The sequence below is a fragment of the Misgurnus anguillicaudatus genome, chromosome 22 (assembly GCF_027580225.2).
Source record: "Misgurnus anguillicaudatus chromosome 22, ASM2758022v2, whole genome shotgun sequence".
Taxonomy (NCBI): domain Eukaryota; kingdom Metazoa; phylum Chordata; class Actinopteri; order Cypriniformes; family Cobitidae; genus Misgurnus; species Misgurnus anguillicaudatus.
Window position 1 is genome coordinate 50,318,019 of NC_073358.2, and position 20,652 is coordinate 50,338,670.

The 20,652-nt window shown below is 35.2% G+C and overlaps 1 protein-coding gene across 1 annotated transcript; it reads left to right on the plus strand.

The window, feature by feature from the left end:
- Positions 1–8,530: 8,530 nt before the first annotated feature.
- On the plus strand, positions 8,531–20,652 carry LOC141349081 (polyunsaturated fatty acid 5-lipoxygenase-like). Its single transcript, XM_073860723.1, has 15 exons — positions 8,531–8,691; positions 11,417–11,538; positions 12,264–12,447; positions 12,547–12,623; positions 13,688–13,812; positions 13,911–14,026; positions 14,200–14,372; positions 14,558–14,701; positions 14,828–15,031; positions 15,624–15,710; positions 16,803–16,972; positions 17,085–17,203; positions 17,311–17,411; positions 17,507–17,677; positions 19,771–20,652. Exons 1-15 carry the CDS (start codon positions 8,619–8,621, stop codon positions 19,948–19,950), a joined length of 2,046 nt encoding a protein of 681 aa, XP_073716824.1. The 5' UTR covers positions 8,531–8,618; the 3' UTR covers positions 19,951–20,652.

Consider the following 20,652-nt stretch of genomic DNA (forward strand, 5'->3'; position numbering starts at 1 on the left):
TGAATTTAATCAATTTTTTTAAGGTTAGTGGTTGCAATCAATTTATTTAAGCTACATTTAAACAAAAAAGATTAGTAACGTAAAATAAAATATAAAACTTTTGTTTAAATGTAGCTTAAATAAAGTGATTGCAACCACTTACATTAAAAATTGATTAAACTCAATGAATCATTTTTTTCAGTGTACCTTTGCTCCTCATATGCCAATCTGACTCCTCGTACTGTGTGCCCGCTGATGTTGCATGTTTGCAGTTACATCATGTCTACTGCTGCCTACAGTGTAGAAGGATGTGTCCTGCTGCGATTCTAGGAAATAGACAAATAAAACAAACATTTAATTAGTAAAAAAGACATATTATAACAATAGGGTATAACGACTATAAATCGTTAGACTATTCATTAAAACGTTCATGTATTACATAGTACTTGCCCCAACATTAGCAACACACATGATGTGTTTACTTCAACCCAGTCTCCTGAGGTTGCGTATAAATAGCACGAAGTGTAAAACTCGTGCAATACATACGCCAAATTCCACTTTGGCGTGCATATGATACGCAAGTCCTTCCCATTCACTTAAACGGGGCATCTTTTTTGTCGTTTTATTTATCGGTTTCTCATTTTTTTCTGTTTTTTAAACCATTTTCGCTTGGGTTTAGGGTTAGATTTTAGATTTGCTTAATGAGGTTATTTAATATACAGGTTTCTCAATGTTTTTTTCCATATTTAAGCCATGGTCGCTTGGAGTTGGGGTAAGAGTTGGGGTTTGGGTTAGGATGTCATTTTTATATAACAAAAAGTTGTTCTAACCCTAAACCCAAGCGAAAATGGTAAAAAATAGCAAAAAAAATGAGAAACCGATAAATAAAACGACCAAAAAAGATGCCCCGTTTAAGTGAATGGGAAGGACTTGCGTATCATATGCACGCCAAAGAGTTTTACACTTCGTGCAATTTATACGCATTTTCAGGAGACTGGGCTGGAGTTTCTTGAGTTTGATCATAAGAACAAACTTTACCGATAACAGTAAAGGTAGCTGGTAACTGGTAGCAAGTTTGTAAACACGTCTAAATCAACATCTAAAAACGAATTAAAACAATAAAAACAACCGATAGTCTGCATAATTCAAATATGGCACTTGGTTTATGAAATACAATATAACAACACAAAAACATTCCCTTGCAAGCTCGCGCTACATGCACATAACGTTAAGCTCAGGTTAACGTAAAAGGTAAACAATAAACTTGAATACTTACAGCCTGTGATCCAGAAGTGCACGGTAATCCAACTTTCCAGAGGAGACGTCGTGCAAATCCAGCTTCAAATTCGTTATGGTTCATTAAGCAGTCAACCTATATGCCGTGAACATAAAAACAACTTCTTACTGGATTGTGCCGGAACCGTATTAAACATAAATTCTAACCACTGTTTCCTGATATGCTCTGTGGAAGGCCATAAAGTGCTATTTTGCCCTCGCATCTAAAGAGACAGTGTCTACTCAAGAGATTTAATCGCTTAAACGATGAAACAAGATTTTACAAGCACACTCAAAACAGGAATTCAATTCAATTCAATACCATTTTTGTTTATTTGTTCTGGAGCCTTCGGACAACACTAAGGAATTGGCCACCAGTTCATCTGTGGATTAAGATTTTTTCGCTTCTTTGAAACCGACAACACACTGAAGCCAGCAAAGAGTTGGATGGATATCTGGCATCAGGGAATCTCTGCTCACGTTCCCTGCTATTTGCAACCTCTCTATCAAGACTAAGACCTTGTTCACAGATACGTTTACATGCAACCAAATAATCTGTTTGTAATCGTATTGACGGCTCAATCGTATTGAATAGCCTTCATGTATACACCTTAATCAATACAATTGAGGACAATTGGATGCAAAATTTGGATCAAATTGAAGGGGGTGGTGTACTCTGATGTGTGATCCGATCTGCAGGAGAAAAGTACACATGTAAACGCGTGAATCGTAGTATTTTCTCAATCGGATGGAAAAAACATTGTGCACATGCACAGAACATTTGTGCTCAAGTTCACGTCTTATATTAAACTCTTATCACATGATTCTCGTCACAGAAACACGCAATAGCAAGGCAGTGGCATCATGCATTATTAAGGTATGGTTACTGGGGTCATGCGATGTACATTCTGCCACGTTTACGTTTACTTTTAAAACATTAGGCTACTACATAAAGCAACAAAAGAGCGTTGTGCCTTTTGAAAAGTGTATTTTCATTACCAACATCTGAAAACTTCTTGTACACAACTTACTCCAACTCCGCTTTGACTTTAATCCAGAGATCCTGTGCTTTTTTCGACTTTAGATTTGCGCTACTGTTTAAACTGTTTCCAACAGTTTTTTTCCTGCGGGTTAAAGATGAAAGGATTTCGTTCATTAGTTATTGGTATTTGGGCTGTGGATAGTCATTGGGATGCTTTTGGGCTAGTTTTGAATGTCCATTTGGGATGGTTCTGATACACGAATCTGGCTGTGCGCTCTCGCAGACGGTCTGTTCGGATTCTATAGAATGTACATGCAAACGAACATTTTAATCAGATTGCAATGTTTAGGGTGCATGTAAACTGTATCGTCGTAACCTTCAATCATATTAAATTCAGTCGGATTGACAACATTTTGTGCATGTAAACATAACCAGTGTCAGTCCAAATCTGATGCACCAAAATCGGATTTGGACTGACAGTGTCAAGAAGGTCTAATGCACTTTCTCCTGCATCGGCTGCCTGTAAGAGGCTTTTCAGCACTGATTGCTTTTCAGCCCCAAAAGAGGTTTGATACTCACAATTTTGCACACTGAAATCAGTATTATACTCTGATACATGAATACAATTAAATACAAACAGTTGTAAAGCAGGATAAAACCTTGTATGTGGTTCATTCACTTCATGTTTTTAGAGAAAACACTAAAGCTTAAACTAAAAAGCTTACTAAAAGCTTAAACATGAATCTCGGCCCCAGACCCCAGTTTGAAAACCACCTCACAGCCCCCTCCTATTCCTTCTGCTGTGTGTGCCCCTCCCAATGACATTTCATTTTTGGAGAATAGCAACATTTGTGTGAAAAGGGGGTTGTTTTTAGTAGGAAAGAAGTGTTTAGAACATGTACTTTCATTTTCATACATTTGTCAATAAAGGTGAAGATTGTGATTAAAACAATTTGTAACAAGAAATCTATTTCTTAAGCAACTGAGTTTAAAACATACTTTTAACATTACAAATGTTTTTTTTAAATGTAGGATATAATAGTTTTAAAAAAAGGTTTTAGAAAAAAACTTAGTTAGTAGTTTAAAATGTTAATAGTTTTAAAAGGTATAATATTTTTTAAAAGCAAAAACACATAGTTGTGCTACGGACGGTTTTACCATTTAGTTATATTATCAAACAGAAAACCAACAAAGTTTTAGTAAACAGAATAAAGTACGGTAAGGTAGTTTTAGCAAGAGTTTTTAACAAAATGATTGACCTGTAAGAGGGTCCGTGAGAAACGTCCGCACCACTATATCTATGTTTCATTTAAACCAAACGTTAAATAACTGTGTTTTCAATGTATAATTCTTTATATTAATTTAGTTTTGATTTACTCATTGGTTTTTGGTTAATCTACAGATTGTTAGAATAATGTGGACACTTTATGAATGTTTCTTTTCTTACAAAGTAAGATAAATAGGTCTACAAAAATAAAATAAATAAGAAAAGGCTAGTAACAAAACAGGGATATTCAATTCAATTCAATATTGTTTTAAAACGTTGTAAGTAATATTGTGTCATAGGATGTGAATATTTAAAAAAAAAATTAAAACATTTTTTAAAACATTTTTTAAAACAAAGCAATATGAACACGAAAAAAGTTTCTTGTTTTTGTAAAACACGTTTGAATATATAAATTATATTATAGTCAGTCATTACTATCCTCACTAGCAAGTGAAACTGTCAGGAAATTAAGTGAAAGCATAATTAAATCCATTATTCGTTTCGTGTTCACGTCTGATATGCGCGCTACTCTGCTCCGCTCTTCACGTGTAGGCTACCCGCTTGCTCTTGTGCGAACTTTAGTCATTTAAACTAAAGAAATAACAGTAATTTCGTTTGCAGAGACTAATATTGTTTTAGCGTGTGATTTTTCTTTTTCTTCATTTAGTAACTTAAGAGAATGAATATATAGACCGTTTCAGCAGTAACAACATAAACAAGTGGCTGCACTTAGCTTCCGGTAAACTCCGCTAAGAATAAATAACAACAAAGTTCTTTAAACGTAGTTTATTTATATAACAAGCAAAAAAACAACACATAGATTAGGAAACCAAAACATTTGTTATTTTCGACGAGGCATTTGTTCAAGAGATCAGTTTAGCAACTAGTCAGAGCATTAAAAAAAACGAAACCGGAAGTAAGGTTCGGATCTAGACGTGTATCACGTGCTTCCATTGAAACCGTCTATAATGTTAAAAGCTTTTGATTGTTGTATAGGCGACTAAAATGCATTGGTAGGATCTGTTAACCTAAAGTGAAGTAAATGTTTATTTATTTGTCATTTCGTTTAACCTCAGAGTCTAACATTATTCCAGCAATTCCTTTTTTCTTTATTTATTTAGTAAGTTAACTTAAATATGTGAGAACGAAAATATATTTTTAGTGATTTTCATGAAGAGAATATGATGTTAGAAGCTTAATTTTAACCATTTAGTAGCCTAATTTATTTGTAATAAACACTTTAATAGGCTATTTAAAAAGTATTCGTTTTTTTGTGTTCATTTATATTTTTTGTCACTGTGTGCAGGTTCTTTTTTGTATGCTATATGACAGCCCAATAACTTTTTACCAAAAAGGTTTAATTAATGTCACGTTGTATTACCGTTGTATTACGATTTAAAGTATCAATAATGTCAAAAATGTGATGTGCAGTCAAGTTCGGGTATGTGTGTGTGTGTATGCTGTTTAAATGAGTGTTTTCACCAATACGCTTGTGATTCGTGAAGTTTCGACGAATTTTATAGGCTTGTTATAGTTTCTTATTCAAAAGTGACACCCATAGATTCAGGCCCACCCATATGTCACGTTCTGCATCCGCCACTGCCCTACCCATGTCTGTTTCGAGTAGATAATTTCTAGCTGTTTCTTAGGTGTGGTATATTTAGTTCTAGGAATTAGGTTAAATAATAATATTCTAAATACGTTTTTTCCGAAAATGCACACAACATAGCTGAATAATAATAATAAAATAGATTAAAAACACCAGTCCTGTAACCTCATACACATATGGATGATGTTTAGAAAGATGTGAAAAATGTATAGATTTTTCTTTCCAACTATAAAATAAAACGAAGGTTAATAATGACACATTAGTAATATCATACCATATATTATACATAATATGATATCATGTTGTAGGGTAGAATAAAACTACGTCACGGTAATTGTTTGGTTCATTTATTGATTTAAATGAATAATCCCTTTGTAATGATATAATTCATCTGAAACATATAGTTTTTATAAATAATATAACAGTAGGGGGAAAAAAACTAAATATAATATAAATAAATTGTAAAACCGTCCGTAGCACAACTATGTGTTTTTGCTTTTAAAAATACAGTAAACCTTTTAAAACTATTAACATTTTAAACTATTACCCTTAAAAAAAAAAAAAAACTAAGCTTTTTTCTAAAACCCTTTTTAAAACTAAACATTTTTAAAAAACTTTACTCTTTTAAAAACTTTATATAGGCCACCATTTGTAATGTTAAAAGTATGTTTTAAACTCAGTTGTTTAAGAAATACATTTCTTGTTACAAACTGTTTTAAACACTTTTTAACCTTCTACTTTTTTGACAAATGTATGAAAATAAGCACAGTCTCCTGAAGATGCGTATAAATAGCACGAAGTGTAAAACTCGTGGAATACATACGCCAAATTCCACTTTGGCGTGCATATGATACGCCAGTCCTTCCCATCCCCTTTTTTTGTCATTTTATTTATTGGTTTCTCAATTTTTTTGCTATGGACAAAAACATGGAGAAACCTGTATATTAAATAACATCATTAAGCAAATCTAAAATCTAACCTTAAACCCAAGCGAAAATGGTTTAAAAAACAGAAAAAAATTGAGAAACAAATTTATTCAACACACTTACAGTAAGTGCACTTTTAGAAATGCACTTTGTAATAAAGCGCAATTAAATTTTACGTCAACATAACGTTAAGTCAGTATGTTTTTGTAGAACTTGATGTTTTGGTGTTTTACTATACTAGACGCTGATGAATAATACTATTTTTACCAAGTTTTAGAGTTAAATACTTTCCACTTTCTGCTAATGACTTCAACTAAATGTTGTACACTTCAATCAACAATCAGTTTTCTTAACCTCTTAACTTATAAAGTAAATATGTTTCAGAGTAGCATATCAATTTTTTTTATTATATTTAATTTTTGTATATAGTAGTATTTTACCTTCCAACATCCTAAATTTTCCCACCCCATCCCAGTAGGGGGCGGAAATGCACCAAAAGCTGGTTTGCCAAACATCATTAAACACAAAAGAAGAAGAAGAGTAGCCTATCAGAATTGTGTGATTTGAATCATGCATCTGACTTGGGCTGCGTTCAGTCCCGACAAAACGTTGCACAATGTTTTTAAATAGAAACAGTGATGCATTGACCACCCTGTTGTGATACAAGAGTTGCAACTACGGTAGCTGAGAGGCCATGCTTTGTGTTCTTTTTTAAAATGTTTTTGGAGCCTGATAAATTCGTTATAAATATGTGTTTAATACTGTAAAATACCCTCGATGTTACAGACACTGCTTGCCGTCCAGAATGAAAGACGACATTCCAACTTGGACCTATTGTGCGATCTGTCTCTTTAGTACCGTAAGGTTCATTTACATGTTGCTGCTGATTGGATTGCCCTGCTGAAAAAAACAGCATCAAACCAGCATGGGAATTATGGGTGGTCACCAGCATACCAGCACCAAAACACAACATATGCTAATCTTGCTGGTATGACCAGCTTGGGATGCTGGTGCTGATGCTGGTTTTATGCTGCTTTAGCTGGTGTTCACTAGCAAACCAGCACCAAAATGCAACATATGCTAGTCCAAACTGTTTTTAAAATATATATGTGTGGATTCACGCATTTGTCATGAGACACGCATTTCAGTGAATGCGTGAGACTTGAGAGCCCTGCATTTGAACACAGTCAGATAGCATACATGGACAGATATATTGTTTGTACAACAGGACAGGAGCATGTAAAATCACGTAATACATCATTCAATATCTATCGAGGGGCAACCTTCCTATCTCTCTAATGAAGCCAATATGGAAGGGACTTAAACTGCAATTCATCGACTGGCAGCTTGAGGCTGGCTCCAAAAGGGAGTCAATTCCCATAGACCTCCATGTTAAAATGCCCAACTTTACAGTAGAAATAATATGTTTACAGCCTGGTACAAAAAGTGTTTTTGGTCTGTATTGCTAATAGAGGGGTGATTTTTTGTTACTCATCCGTTTAAATGATATTAAGCTTTAAAGTGACGTCACGGACACTACGTCCATATTTTGTTACAGTCTATGATCTCTATGGACGAAATTCTCGCTTGTCCCCCCAGCAAACGTGCTGAGAGTCTCGGGGGCCCCCTAGCGGCTCGGGCCTCCAAGCAGTTGCCTGCCTTGCCTGTTGACAAGGTGCGCCTCTGAGTAATAAATAAATGTATACCTTCATAACTGTTTAAGAGTTTTGGTGATCATTACTACAACAGTGTAATTGTTTTATTTTTTGTATTTTTTTAGATAAATAAAAAAACATAATGGCTTGGAACTGTATAAAAGAGTAGTATATGTATATAAATTAATTATATTAATACTAATTAATATAATAATACTGGTCCTAATTCACAAAAAGGCATCACAATGCTGTTGTAACATCATTACTGAGGGCTAAGCCCCCCTAAGAATGAAATCATAGAACCGCCCCTGCTGCTGAACCACCATAGTATAGCTAACAATGCTTTTGGGAAACAAAGTTTAACAATGTTTCCTTAACCATCGTTTCAGCGGACATCCGTAAACTGCATCGCAAATTTGTGGTTTAAACGACTGCTCTCCAGCTGTGGTTAGAAGTTCCTTCCTACCTAGTATGACATGTAGACTTAGATTGATCATACTTTTAAACAAAATTAGCATGCAACATGCAGTGCATTCTATATCCATCAATTTAAATAGTATACAAATTCCATTTATAGTCTTTTATTTTATAAACAGAATTAAAGCGCTGCTTTTGAAACGGCACATGGGCGCACAGCTACAAGTATTAAGACCATAGACTGTAAGACCAATCAGGGAAATCCCTGGGATGTGTGACATAAAAGGAAACTTGTGAATGAATGAAATATCTTGAAATAAAACCACCTTCTGTGGTAAATCATCCTTCTGTGCATTGTATGGCGGCATCTAAAAGAAAGGAGCCTTGGGCGTTTTAGGTGGGGTTTCAGTAATCGCAACTATTAACCATTCAAGAGTGGCATCAATGGACTAGGCTCTTAGCCCGTTGCATATAAAAGTGGAGTCCCTCGCTAGTAGTGCAAACCTTCATGATGACATCGAAAACAGAAGATCCTTCACTGGCTGTTATGCAATCAACAGAAACTGCAGCTGAGTATGCAGGTATGCAAATTAAGGTTCTGCTGATCAACGAGAACAGCATTTTGAGATAGATCATTATTTGTCGGTTTATTATGATTTCAAAGGAGTCAGGGCTGACTTTCGAAATACTAAACAAAATGTTTTGTAGATCGATGTTGGCAATATTTAAATTGTAAACATTATTGAAATGTATTGACGTATTTGGGTCCAAAGAGTACAAATTAGCCAGGGTCCAAGAAAATCTAGCAGCGCCATATCATTAAACTACTTTTTATAAATTATACATTTTAATATTTTATTTTTTGCTGAGGGATAACACATAGAAAAGCTGTAAATAATTAGCTGCAGTTATGCAGCTGGTTGCCACACTGTAAAAAATACTTTGCTGCCTTAAAATGTTTTGTTAAATCAACTCAGATTTACAAGTCATTTCAACAGAGATGAGTTGTCATAACTTATAAAATATAGTTGAAAAAAAGTCAACTTAATTTTTTAAGTTATAACAACTCACCTTTAGTTACAACAACTCATCTCTAGTCAAGATAAATAATAGTAAGTTGAAATGACTTGTAAATCCCGGTTGATCCGGCAAGGGATTTTGAGGATGCAAAGTATTTTTTACAGTGACTTTATGTGAAAGATAAAGACTGAAAATGTTTCATGTTCATTTAAATTTGAACAAACTGTTGCCAGTAAATAACATAAATGTAAACTCTACAGTAAGTTACTGGCAGATAGTTGCCATAATACAGAACTTTTTTACAGTGTAGTTTTCTCATTATCACAATAATAAAAAACACAGATTCCCATGAAATATGATTGCAATGAATTTCTTATAAAGTAAGACAGTTTTTGACATAGATAAGATGGGCGTAGACCGATGCAAAAGACCTCAGGATTATTTGTTGAAAATTTTGTGAATATGTTAGTTGTAAACTGTCTGTATGTCATATTTAAAAAAAAAAAATGTCATTGTTATAATTTATTGCATACTGGGGCGGACCAGATCGAGGATGTCCCGGCACAATTTAAACCTTGGAGATACTAAATTGCCTAAAAGTGAAGTTATCTCAGACAGAGGGTGTTCTATCGAAAAAAAGTTTTGTTGTTGTTTCAATTTATTTTATTTTTGTACAATTTAATTGGTGCAGAAATTTGCCACAATTTGCATAATGTAATGTATATGTTGTAGTTCTCTTAATTGAAACAAATTAAATTACATTTACAGACTCGTTTAATTCACTGTAAAACATTTCTCTAGACATTACAGTATACTGGCAACTCGCTGCCAGTAACTTACTGTAGAGTTTACATTTATGTTATTTACTGGCACAGTTTGTTCAAAGTTAAATGAACGTGAAGTCAGTCTTTATCTTCTACAGTAAGTTACTGGCAACCAGCTGCATAATTATTTACAACAACATTTTTTACAATGTATTCTTCCTAAAATAAAAATAAAATAGTAAAGTGGGACGAAAGCAATTTTCTTAAGGCTTCATAGAAGCTATTTTGGCTGATGTTTTAATTTGTTTGATAGCCTGTATGAATACATTCATGTCTGCAAAACATCAGAAAATGTGTCGTCTTAAATAAGCTCATATTAGTTATCATGCCATTATAATCAAGATTACTTGCTCATGCTTTAAGCAAATGCATTTCAGTTTACCATCATAAATGACACATTTTGGACTCCCTTTTCTAGTTTACAGTTATACCTGCCATGAATAACATAATGCTAGCAATAAAGTCTTAGAATGTATCATAAAAAATTGCGTTTGAACTAATTTAGTTTAACCCCACGAAATTTCTACAAACACCGCCATCAATAGACAATTTAACTGGAAATTAAAGATATGGTTTATATAAAGTATGTTTTCATATAAATTGTTAGTATTCCTACAGTAAACTTTGACTAAACATATAGTATACATACATTTTGACGCAATAATAAATAAAAGTAATTAATATCTTTTATACCTTTTTATATCTTTAATGCCATGCATACTTCTCCGGGGTGTCCTTTAAAGATAAAGGGGCCCTGACTACATTTGCATTGCAAGCTGACAGCACGTTTAGCAGGTAACTCGGGCCTGATAGGGCCGTAAAATATTATGTGATTTCCTCATGATTTACAGTGGTTAGGTCTGGAAAGCTTTTTTAGATCATGAAAATGCCTCATCAGTTAAATGTATTTTATTTAGGCCCTAGGTGGCAAATTTCCACGTTCAATTATTACATTAATATAGCTGTATGTAATCATATTTGTTGGATGCAATTAAACTCTTTTTAAGTTGACCTAATGTCAAAATTGTATGTGGAAATTTGCCACATATGCTAATTAAATACATTTAAGTGTAAACAACTGAATTAGTCATTTTTGTTGTGTTTCGGCAAACAGTCTTGACTGGGTAGTTGATGATGCACGTGGTAGGTGGAGTACTAATCAATCTGGGGTGCGTTTCCCGAAAGCAGCTATGGTCGCAAGTTCTGTTGTTACCAATAGAGTTCAACGACCATAGTTAGCTAACGATACTTTTGGGAAAATCGAATCAAAATTAAATCGATTTAATGTCTGATTATTTAAAAAAATATTGTAAATAACGTAGATTGCATCGAAAGACTTTATTACTGTCATTTCCAGGGAATCCCCATATGTTTAAAACTTTGGTCAACTTCAGTTGTTTTAAAATGTGCCATATAATAAAAAATTGCATAATTTTTTGTTATATTTGTTTCTTTCATGCAGACACAAATCTGATCTACAAGGTGTTGGTATCAACTTGTGGTGTGGAAATAAAGGATTTTTCCTTGACGCTGCTGGACTCAAACAATCATTCCACAACTGTGAATAAATCCTTATTTGTCAAGGTAAATACGCGTAGAACTGGGGCACGTTCAAGTACAAAACGGTGACCAACGTTTTGCTACGCTTTCCGTGTTGAACGGCATGTTTCCTTGAAACGGTGTGCACCGATGTGCAACAGGGTTTGAGATGTGTTTTCTCTTGTTTGGTGGGTGTGTCAGAACTGCAGTCCAATCAGCAGCAACATGTTAATAAACCACACGGTACTAAAGAGACAGCTCATACAATGTGTTTACGTTGGAATGTTGTCTTTCATTCTGGACAGCAAGTGCAGTGAAATATCGAGGGTATTTTACAGTATTAAACACGTATTTATAACGATTTCATCAGGCTTCAGAAACATTTAAAAAGACACAAAGAATGTCCTTCGTAGTTGCAACTCTTGCGTCATTACAACAGGGTAGCAAATGCATCACCGTTTCGGTTTAATAAACGGTGTGCAACGTTTTGTCGGTGCTGAACGCATAATTTCCTTAAATTTGCTGAAGTGGCACTGGGGTTTCAGTCTGATGATTACTGCTTTCATATATATTACATTTTATTTTCTTGTCTAACTTTTTTTATGATAAACGTTAGACAAAAGAAAATAATCTTGCATCTGAGATAAAATTATAAAACACAGGCACCCTGATAGTTCAAAAGTAGGATTAATATCTCCTCACCAAAGCCTGTGTGAGGAATGTTTGTGTGTTTTCCCATATAATGAACAGTATAAAAGATGTCATTACAGGAGATCTCTGTTGAAATCCCTGGAACGAAGGATCTTGGAGACATTGCCCTGGTGAAAATTGAACAAGACAATTGTCCGTTGTTCTGTAAGCAAATCAAAGTGAAAACTCCCTCTGGAAAGTGCTTTGAGTTCCCCTGTTATCGCTGGATAGACAAAAATGAAGTGATTATCAGAGAGGGCAGTGGTATGCACAGACTCACTTTTTTCATTATCTAGCGGTTAATGAAGAGTTGTTGTTGTTGTTGTAGTTGTGTTTTATGTATTTCTTTGTATGTTCACTTAGCTCGATTGCCTCAGGATGACAACGAATTTCTTAAAAAGCAAAGACAAGAAGAACTGGAATCCAAAAAGGAAATAATCAGTTTGATAAAACATTTTCAGTTTTGAACATAATTTTTTTATAATGATATTATACCTCTATTTACGCAGTCTATTCTGATATGCTAATTTATTATCAATGTTGGAAACAGTTTAATAGATTATGCTTAATATTTTTTTGAACCTGTGATATTTATTTTTAGGATCCTTTGAATGAAAGGTTAAAGTCCCCATTTGGTTAAAATCAAGTTTTTATTATTGTTTATATGTCTGTGGTGTTTTTAACATGCTGAGATTTTATTTATAAAATTGAAGTTTTCAAAGACCGTCACATTTCCACGGTTTAAAAACCCAATCACATTATCCCAGTTGGCACCGGGGGACTAATTTGCATATTAATATCTATGGTCACAGTTATGCTAGTAGAGGTGGGGTTAGCATATTCATAGCTCCACACATAATGAGGCAAGTGTGAAGAAGCTGTTTTTAAGGGTAAAGCAATTATCATATGCTATTATGATGCACAAAAATGAGTTTTAATGATAAAATGATTGACTACAGGGGGACTTTAAAAATTCCAAGAAATTGCTACTATCAATTTATTATCAATTTAATTAATCCTTTCTAAAGAAAAACATTGATTCATTCTTTCCAAAAAAAAAAACCAAAAATATACTGAACACAAGCTGTAGTGTACTGCACTGTAAAAAAAAACATAAACATACATTTTTATCATACTTTATCTTACCAAATTATCTTGTTGAAACAAGTTGAAATTGTTTAACAAATCAAAACTTTAAAAAGTAGGTTAAATTTACTTGCATAATCAGTTCAAGACTGAAATGCTGTCTGGAAATATCTTTCACTGACAAAAATAGTAAAATATCACCTTAAAATATATTCTTGTCATTGTTTTGTCCCACACCAGGCATTTTTATAAAAAAATGATGTAAATATCCTAATTAACTTGAGGGCTATGCACGGTTTATGAAACCGGACCAATATTAAATAGAATTTGAATATACAAAGTATATACAAAGAAAATAAAATAATTAAATGTAATTTTTGAGGTAATTGTAAAAGTATATGATGTTATTTTTTGTTGAAGTTGGATCCCAAAAGGGCGCCCAGGCTTCCCTAAGTCTATAGAAGCCACACTGGATAAACTTCCTTTAGACGTTAAGTTTGATGAAGAAAAGCAATCAGACTTCTCCGCCAGTACATGTAAAGTGTAAGTTTAGGGGAATGTGTTGTAAGTACAGTTTTTTTTTATTTCACAGATTATTTTCCCCGAATTTTCCTGTCTATAATTGTACTATATGCATTCAGTTATAGGTTCAATGAGTTACACTTGCCCAAATGTAAAGATTCCTTTCAGTCCTGGAAAGATTTTGCAGATCTTGAGAAGATATTTACAAATGATGAAACCAAGAACACTCTACTGGGTTTGAATTGTTACTTTATCACTAATAGTTGTTATTGTTGTTTGTTTTTCTTTCTTCATTTAAACAAAATCTAAACACAATCGCTTTGGAAAAATTAACAATTTAGGGACATTTTCTTCACACCTGTGAAGCCTTTGACAGTTGCCTCAATTTTCTTTTTGACAACTGGACAGAGAACGTGATCCAAAACTGGAAAACGGATTACATGTTTGGCTATCAGTTCTTGAATGGCTGCAATCCTGTCATGATCAGGAAATGTACTAAACTTCCAGACAAATTTCCAGTCACACATGAGATGGTGAAGGGCTCTCTGCAGAGAGGTCTCACGCTACAAGAGGAAATAGAGGTCAGAAACACTAACTCGTAAATCACTAGAATAGCTGGCCAGTATAGTCAGATCTAAGATTCGTTGATGTATTGAGACATCCTTTACATAATTTAGTAAATGTCTTGGTTCAATGTTTTTTTAACCTAAAAACCTTGTGTTCCAAACTATTGTGTACACTAAATAAAATATCTCTGTGTTTACAGAAAGGAAACATCTACATAGCAGATTATGAAATCTTGAAGGATTTGCCAGCCAATAAAACCCAAAATACACCATACTATTTGACTGCACCCATCTGCCTACTGTACAACAACAAACTGAACCAAATTGTGCCAATTGCCATTCAGGTACATTATAAAAGAATCAGTGTTGACTGAAAACATGATTCGCAAATAAAAAATGTGCTTTTGCTGCGACTTCATTTATTGATTAAAAAGTTTGTTTTCTAAAAAATGTCTGCTTGGCTAAAACAGCTCAGTCAAACACCCGGGGAAAAGAGTCCAATCTTTCTCCCAGACGATAATGAACACGATTGGATGCTTGCCAAGATGTGGGTGAAATCTTCTGACTTCAATGTACACCAGCTGGTCACACACCTTCTCAAGACACATCTGATATCAGAGGTTTTTGAAGTGGCCATGTACAGACAGCTCTCTACAGCCCACCCTGTATACAAGGTACATGACTATCCATACACAGTCATGATATTTAGATTCAATGCAAAACTCGAGAGTCCTTTTCTGCCATTCACTTCTTGTCTGAAGGTAACTTGGACAGAAATGTGCTGTGAAATGGGATCCACCAATGATTATACTCCAAGCCCCGAAAAGAATTATCCATGATGACTGTCATGTTTTGGATCTAGGTTTGCAGGAGTTTTAAGCAAAAATAATTGTTCATATCTCGGGACCACTAGGTGGCACTGTCACGAAACAATGCATGCAACCTTAAGTCATGACTATAAAAACATAGACCACGTTTATGTCAATAAAAAAGTTTTGCGATGCTCCTACCCTTCGCGTCAACATATTGACGCATGGTCAAGTGTCGTCAAATATTGACGCCATGGGTGTGAGACCGTGTTATCATAGGAGGGGACAGTTACATCAAATGGTTCACAATCACCTTTGTTTTTATGCAATTACATTCTTTTTTGTTGAAAATAATTTTATTTTTGGGTGCGCGCTGTTAAAGGTGCACAATGACACTGTTTGGTTTGTTGATGCCAAGAGCCCTGTTATTCTAATGCTACTTGTTTGCTTCTTACAGTTACTGACACCTCATGTCCGTTTCACAATTGCAATCAATGCAGAGGCCCGTAGAACACTCATCAGTGATGGCGGCTTTTTTGGCAAGGTAGTTTTTCACAGAATTTAATATGTTCACAGATCAGAACATTAGAATCCAAAACAATTCTGTTTATGTGATCATATTCTCTTTGACTGGTTTCTTAAACATCACATATCAATGCTTCATTGGCTGTGTTTACATTGTATGCACAATTTTATGAATTATGCAATTGAACTCGTTCAACAACAACGGCTCGTTCACTGTATGATCACTGATCTATATAAATGACTGGATTGTGCATGACGTCACAACTGTGAAGCCACCGCGCCGCCATGTTGGTATACCCAAACATTCTATTAAATCAATGGACGCGATCAGATTTCAATGATAAAACATCACTTTACTAGTCTTCGTTTATATATCTGAAGTTACCTTGTACATTATTACAACACAAACATCCTAAGCATGTACATAGTTATTTACTGAAAGTTGTACATTTTAGTTTTTAATCAGTTATTATACATTCATCTTCATTACAGTATCAGATCAGCAGACAGACCGCAGTATATTTAGTATTAATGCCAAACGTGCTCATTCTGAAATCTAAATAAACAATCATACTTTGTACCGTATGTGCATGCAATAATTTGCTGGTTTTATGTTATCTAAACTTACAAGTTACCTAAACTTATTTAGAGAAATAACGCTGACCGTGTAGCTGAATGTGCAGCTCATCTATCCATCAGTTCCAGAACAGTCCGCCAATCCCCAGAGGCGAGATAGTCAAAGAAATTTTGCCAGACTTTGTATTTTCTGTTTTAATGTTAAGCATGTTTTATTCAAAATTGTGAAACATGCAAACTGTTTTTAATATGTAAACTGTTGACGTTTAGAAATGTAAACAAACAATTTAAAAACTTCCCCTAACTGTACAGAAAATTAACCGAACTGTTATTTATAAACCGAAGTATAACGAACGAATGCATTTTCAAAGTACGAAAAAGTCCTGCGGTGTGCTGACCCTTATGTGAGCGAAAGAAGTGAAGTAAACACAGGCCGTTATCTCCAAGAGATGGTCACTTTAATAGGTTTAATATTTTGCTTATAGTTAATTTGAAAATATTTTGGTAAATTATTAACTGATTTATCCGTTTCCAGGGTAGTAGCATAACTGGAAATGGGATTGATCAATTGATGGAAAGGGCCATGAAAACTTTAACCCTCAAGTCCCTGTGTTTTCCTGAGACCATAAAAGCTAGAGAAATGGAAAATGCACCCAATTACTATTATAGAGACGATGGCATGATGATCTGGAAGGCAATACACTGGTAGGTGGTAGGGTAACAACAGATTCTATACCCTACTATTAGTCAAAAGTAGCCCAGTGCAAATGTTTGGCCTCCAGGGTTAACTTTGTCATACTTACTGATCTTTCTGTAGTTTTGTTTCTGATGTAATTGAGATCTACTATGCCGGAGATGAGAAGGTTCAAAAAGATGTGGAGATTCAAGGATTTGTTAAGAACGTTTCCTTCGGCTTGCTTGATTCCGAGGGTGAAAGTGAGTACAGGTTGAGCTTTAACAGAATGATTCTGTTCAGTTTCTTGAATATGCATGTTTCTGTGTATAACAAGACAAGATTAATGCATATTGCCACTGTTTCACAGAGTTTCCACAGTCTCTGAATACTCGAGCGGAGCTAACCGAGTACCTGACTGCTGTGATATTCAACGCTTCAGCACAACATGCTGCTGTCAACTTTGGACAGGTGAGATAACACTCATTCGGATCATTAAAAAGTGCTTGCCAAAGCACTGGATGACATCTATAAGCTAACATCTGCAAGTAAACTTTGCGTTCCAGTTTGATTGGGAAGCCTGGATCCCCAACAGTCCTTCCACCATGCGCAAGCCGCCTCCCACACAGAAGGGCGAAGCGGATCTGAAATTTATCATGGATTGTTTGCCTGACCGTAAATCTTCCATTGCGGCTATAGGAATAACTTGGGCCCTCAGTCGGTTCCAGAAAAATGAGGTTTGACATCTGATAATTATCCTTATCTGATCTGTCCGCTTACATTGCGGATGCAAATGCATGCTTCAGATTTTTATTCAATTATTGTCCACATAATAAAGAGGCCAGAAACTGAGCTTTTTCCTGTTTACATGTTAGTAGGACATATACGATCTGCAAACATGCAGTGTAGCCTAAATGCGGCCTTATAATCGCCATGACTTCTAGATCAAATCACTCTTACTGTGCTGTAATCTGACATCACAGTTCCTGAGGTTTTGCTCTGTAACGTCCATACCACCGCGCCACCAGAGGGAGCCCTCGCCTGAGTACTAACATGGCGCCGCCCCTTGCTTCTCTGCTTGTTTCCTGTTTTGCCCTACTTAAGACTCAAGCTAGCCTAGGGCTAGCGCAAAGTATTGCCAGCTAACCCCTGCATACCGAGCGTTATATCTGAGTGTTATTCTGACTGCCTGTTATTGACCATCTGCCTTTTTATCTGTTTGCTGCCTTTTGGATTTTCCCTGTATCTTGTTTGCCTGGATTGGACTGCCTATTGTGTTTGACCTGCCTGCCTGTTTACCGTTTACTCTTCTGCCTAACGTCTTGGATTTGTTTGCCAGATTGGTTTGTTTTAATAAACACCGCAAAATGGATCCCAGTGTTCTTGAGCCATCATTACACACTCTAAAGATTCTGATTGGTTGTCTCTGCTGATCTAATCCTAATCTTAATTATACAAGTTATTTAAAGAAATATGGCAAAATAAATAAATAAATAGATAAAAAGTATTAGTACCTGTAAACTGATTTTGCAATCTCAAGTTCCAAGAGCACACTCCACTTTCCAGAGCTTCGAGAAGTGATGATTTTTTAAAGGGACACAAGGCAAGTCTGAGTATTATTTCTCTACTAGCTCCCCCTAGTGTCTGGGAGTAAATGCTTTCTATATCTGAGACTTGACGAGACTGAAGGACACCGGGTCGGATACAGCGAACTTGCAAGTGGGGTATTCTTCCTACAGACGGTAGGGGCGGGCGAGAGAGTCTTCATTCGTCATGTAATGAGTCATTTAACCATATACCGACTTACGAAGATGATTTATTAACATAAAAATGCTGCCTTGTGTCTCTTTAAGGTAAAATTGTCCTTTGTTGTAGCCTGACGTTGTCATACTCAATTCTAGTCAGAATTTGAGTCTGATACCGCTCCATTGAGCTATAATTATGAGGCGTGTCTCAACCGAAAAATGCCTCTGCACTCAATTGGATAGACCTACGACCAATCAGAGCAACGGAGTGTGTGACGTATGTTGAAATTACGTCTTTTGCAGCCTGACCGAACTGTTAGTTATTTCGCTACAATGACACTAACATTGTGTTTATACTAAGTCTGAGTTAGCAAACGTACATCAACACCTACTATGTTTACAACATTTTGTTTATATCACAACATTAAGTATTTACTAAGTCATACAGTAAGACTATCTCTTACCATTTGTACGTTAGGTGAACTTCATCCACGACGATACCCATTACGTTTGCTTGAAAATATTGGAGCCTAGCATGTCCCTCCACTTATTCAGCAACCACGATCCCGGGCTTCCGAAAAGAAGCTGGCAACGACCGCTAATTATATCCATCTCGTCATGCACGCCGAGTTGCATCGTCGTGATACCAATTTTAGTTGCAAACAACTTTTGCCGAATCCCATAGGAAGGATGGCAAAAACATAAACAAATGCTCTGCTCGCGTTTCTCTGTTCCTCTTTTAAAATCAATGCTCTGTCGATATCTTTTAGAACAGACTCAATTTAAGAATCCACACATCTGAATTTTACAGCGGCAGCCATTTCGTTGTAAACAGATTTATCACACGCGCCCTTTTGTGACGTGCTTCATTACGTTACTGTTGATCATCTGTCCATCATCGTATAAAGCCCACCCTGACAATTTCATTGGTTCGACCAGCTTTGGGTCTAGCATAGTAGCTCCTCAACGCAGAAACCCCAGACCGATCTTCCCGTTCTCAAAATGTTGTGGGCGGGGCTAAGATCGGCTGGCACCCAGGCTACCTTTGTTGTTCTTTTCTCAGAAGAATTTGCTTTTTTCCACAGCGGTTCTTAGGCATGTATCCAGATATGCTGTTCACAGAGCCAGCAGTAAAGGAAGCCATTGAGAAATTCCGCAAGAAACTAAACGAGGTGACCGACAGCATCAAGCGCCGGAATGAAGAATTAACAATGGAGTATTATTGGCTGTCCCCAAACAAAATCCCCAACAGTGTTGCAATTTAAGAAAATACTAGAAATTGTCACGTGGTATACCACCTCTAAAAACAGCTCTACTTAAAGTATATGATATAGTAAAACACAGTAACAGTTTCAAAAATTGTCTTTGATTTTTCCTTCTTGTTTCTGGAAAGTATGGGATATTATCTGAGAGGTAACCACTGGTCTGGCACATACTGGGAGAAACATTTATACACGTTATACTCCATTTATTATTGTCTTTTTATTCTTTTCTGTATTCATATAAACTTGCATAATCCTATATCAAAACTATATGGTATCCGGGTATTAATTAACACATCTTTTGATTCATATATTAATTTTGCATAGTTTTCATTACTCATGGCATATCGTTGTAGTCTGTTTTACTTTGATTTAAAATGTATACCTTACAGTTGATATTTTACATCTGTATTAATTTTGATCATCTTGTGTTTTATTGTTGCAGTGGTGGTGGAAAGAGTAAAGCTTAATTTTGGTATAAGTATGGGTTATCAATTACATATTGTAATCGCGATATTGTGCTTGTTGTGATCTCTTGACAATTGTTTTATTTTTCCCACATAAGCAATTTTTTCTGATCTTTGTCATCTTGTAAATGCTAATATGTATTTACTGTGGCATTAGCAGTGAATTATGCCAGGTCAAAACCTTTTGTGCTTGTCATTTTTTGCAGATTATACAAAATAAAAATATATATCAAACCAA

Coding starts and splice junctions, on each gene's coding strand:
- LOC141349081 (XM_073860723.1), top strand. CDS start 8,619: ATGATGACATCGAAAACAGAAGATCCTTCACTGGCTGTTATGCAATCA. Junction 14,027..14,199: donor AACCAAGAACACTCTACTGG/GTTTGAATTGTT, acceptor ACAACTGGACAG/AGAACGTGATCCAAAACTGG. Junction 14,373..14,557: donor CGCTACAAGAGGAAATAGAG/GTCAGAAACACT, acceptor CTGTGTTTACAG/AAAGGAAACATCTACATAGC.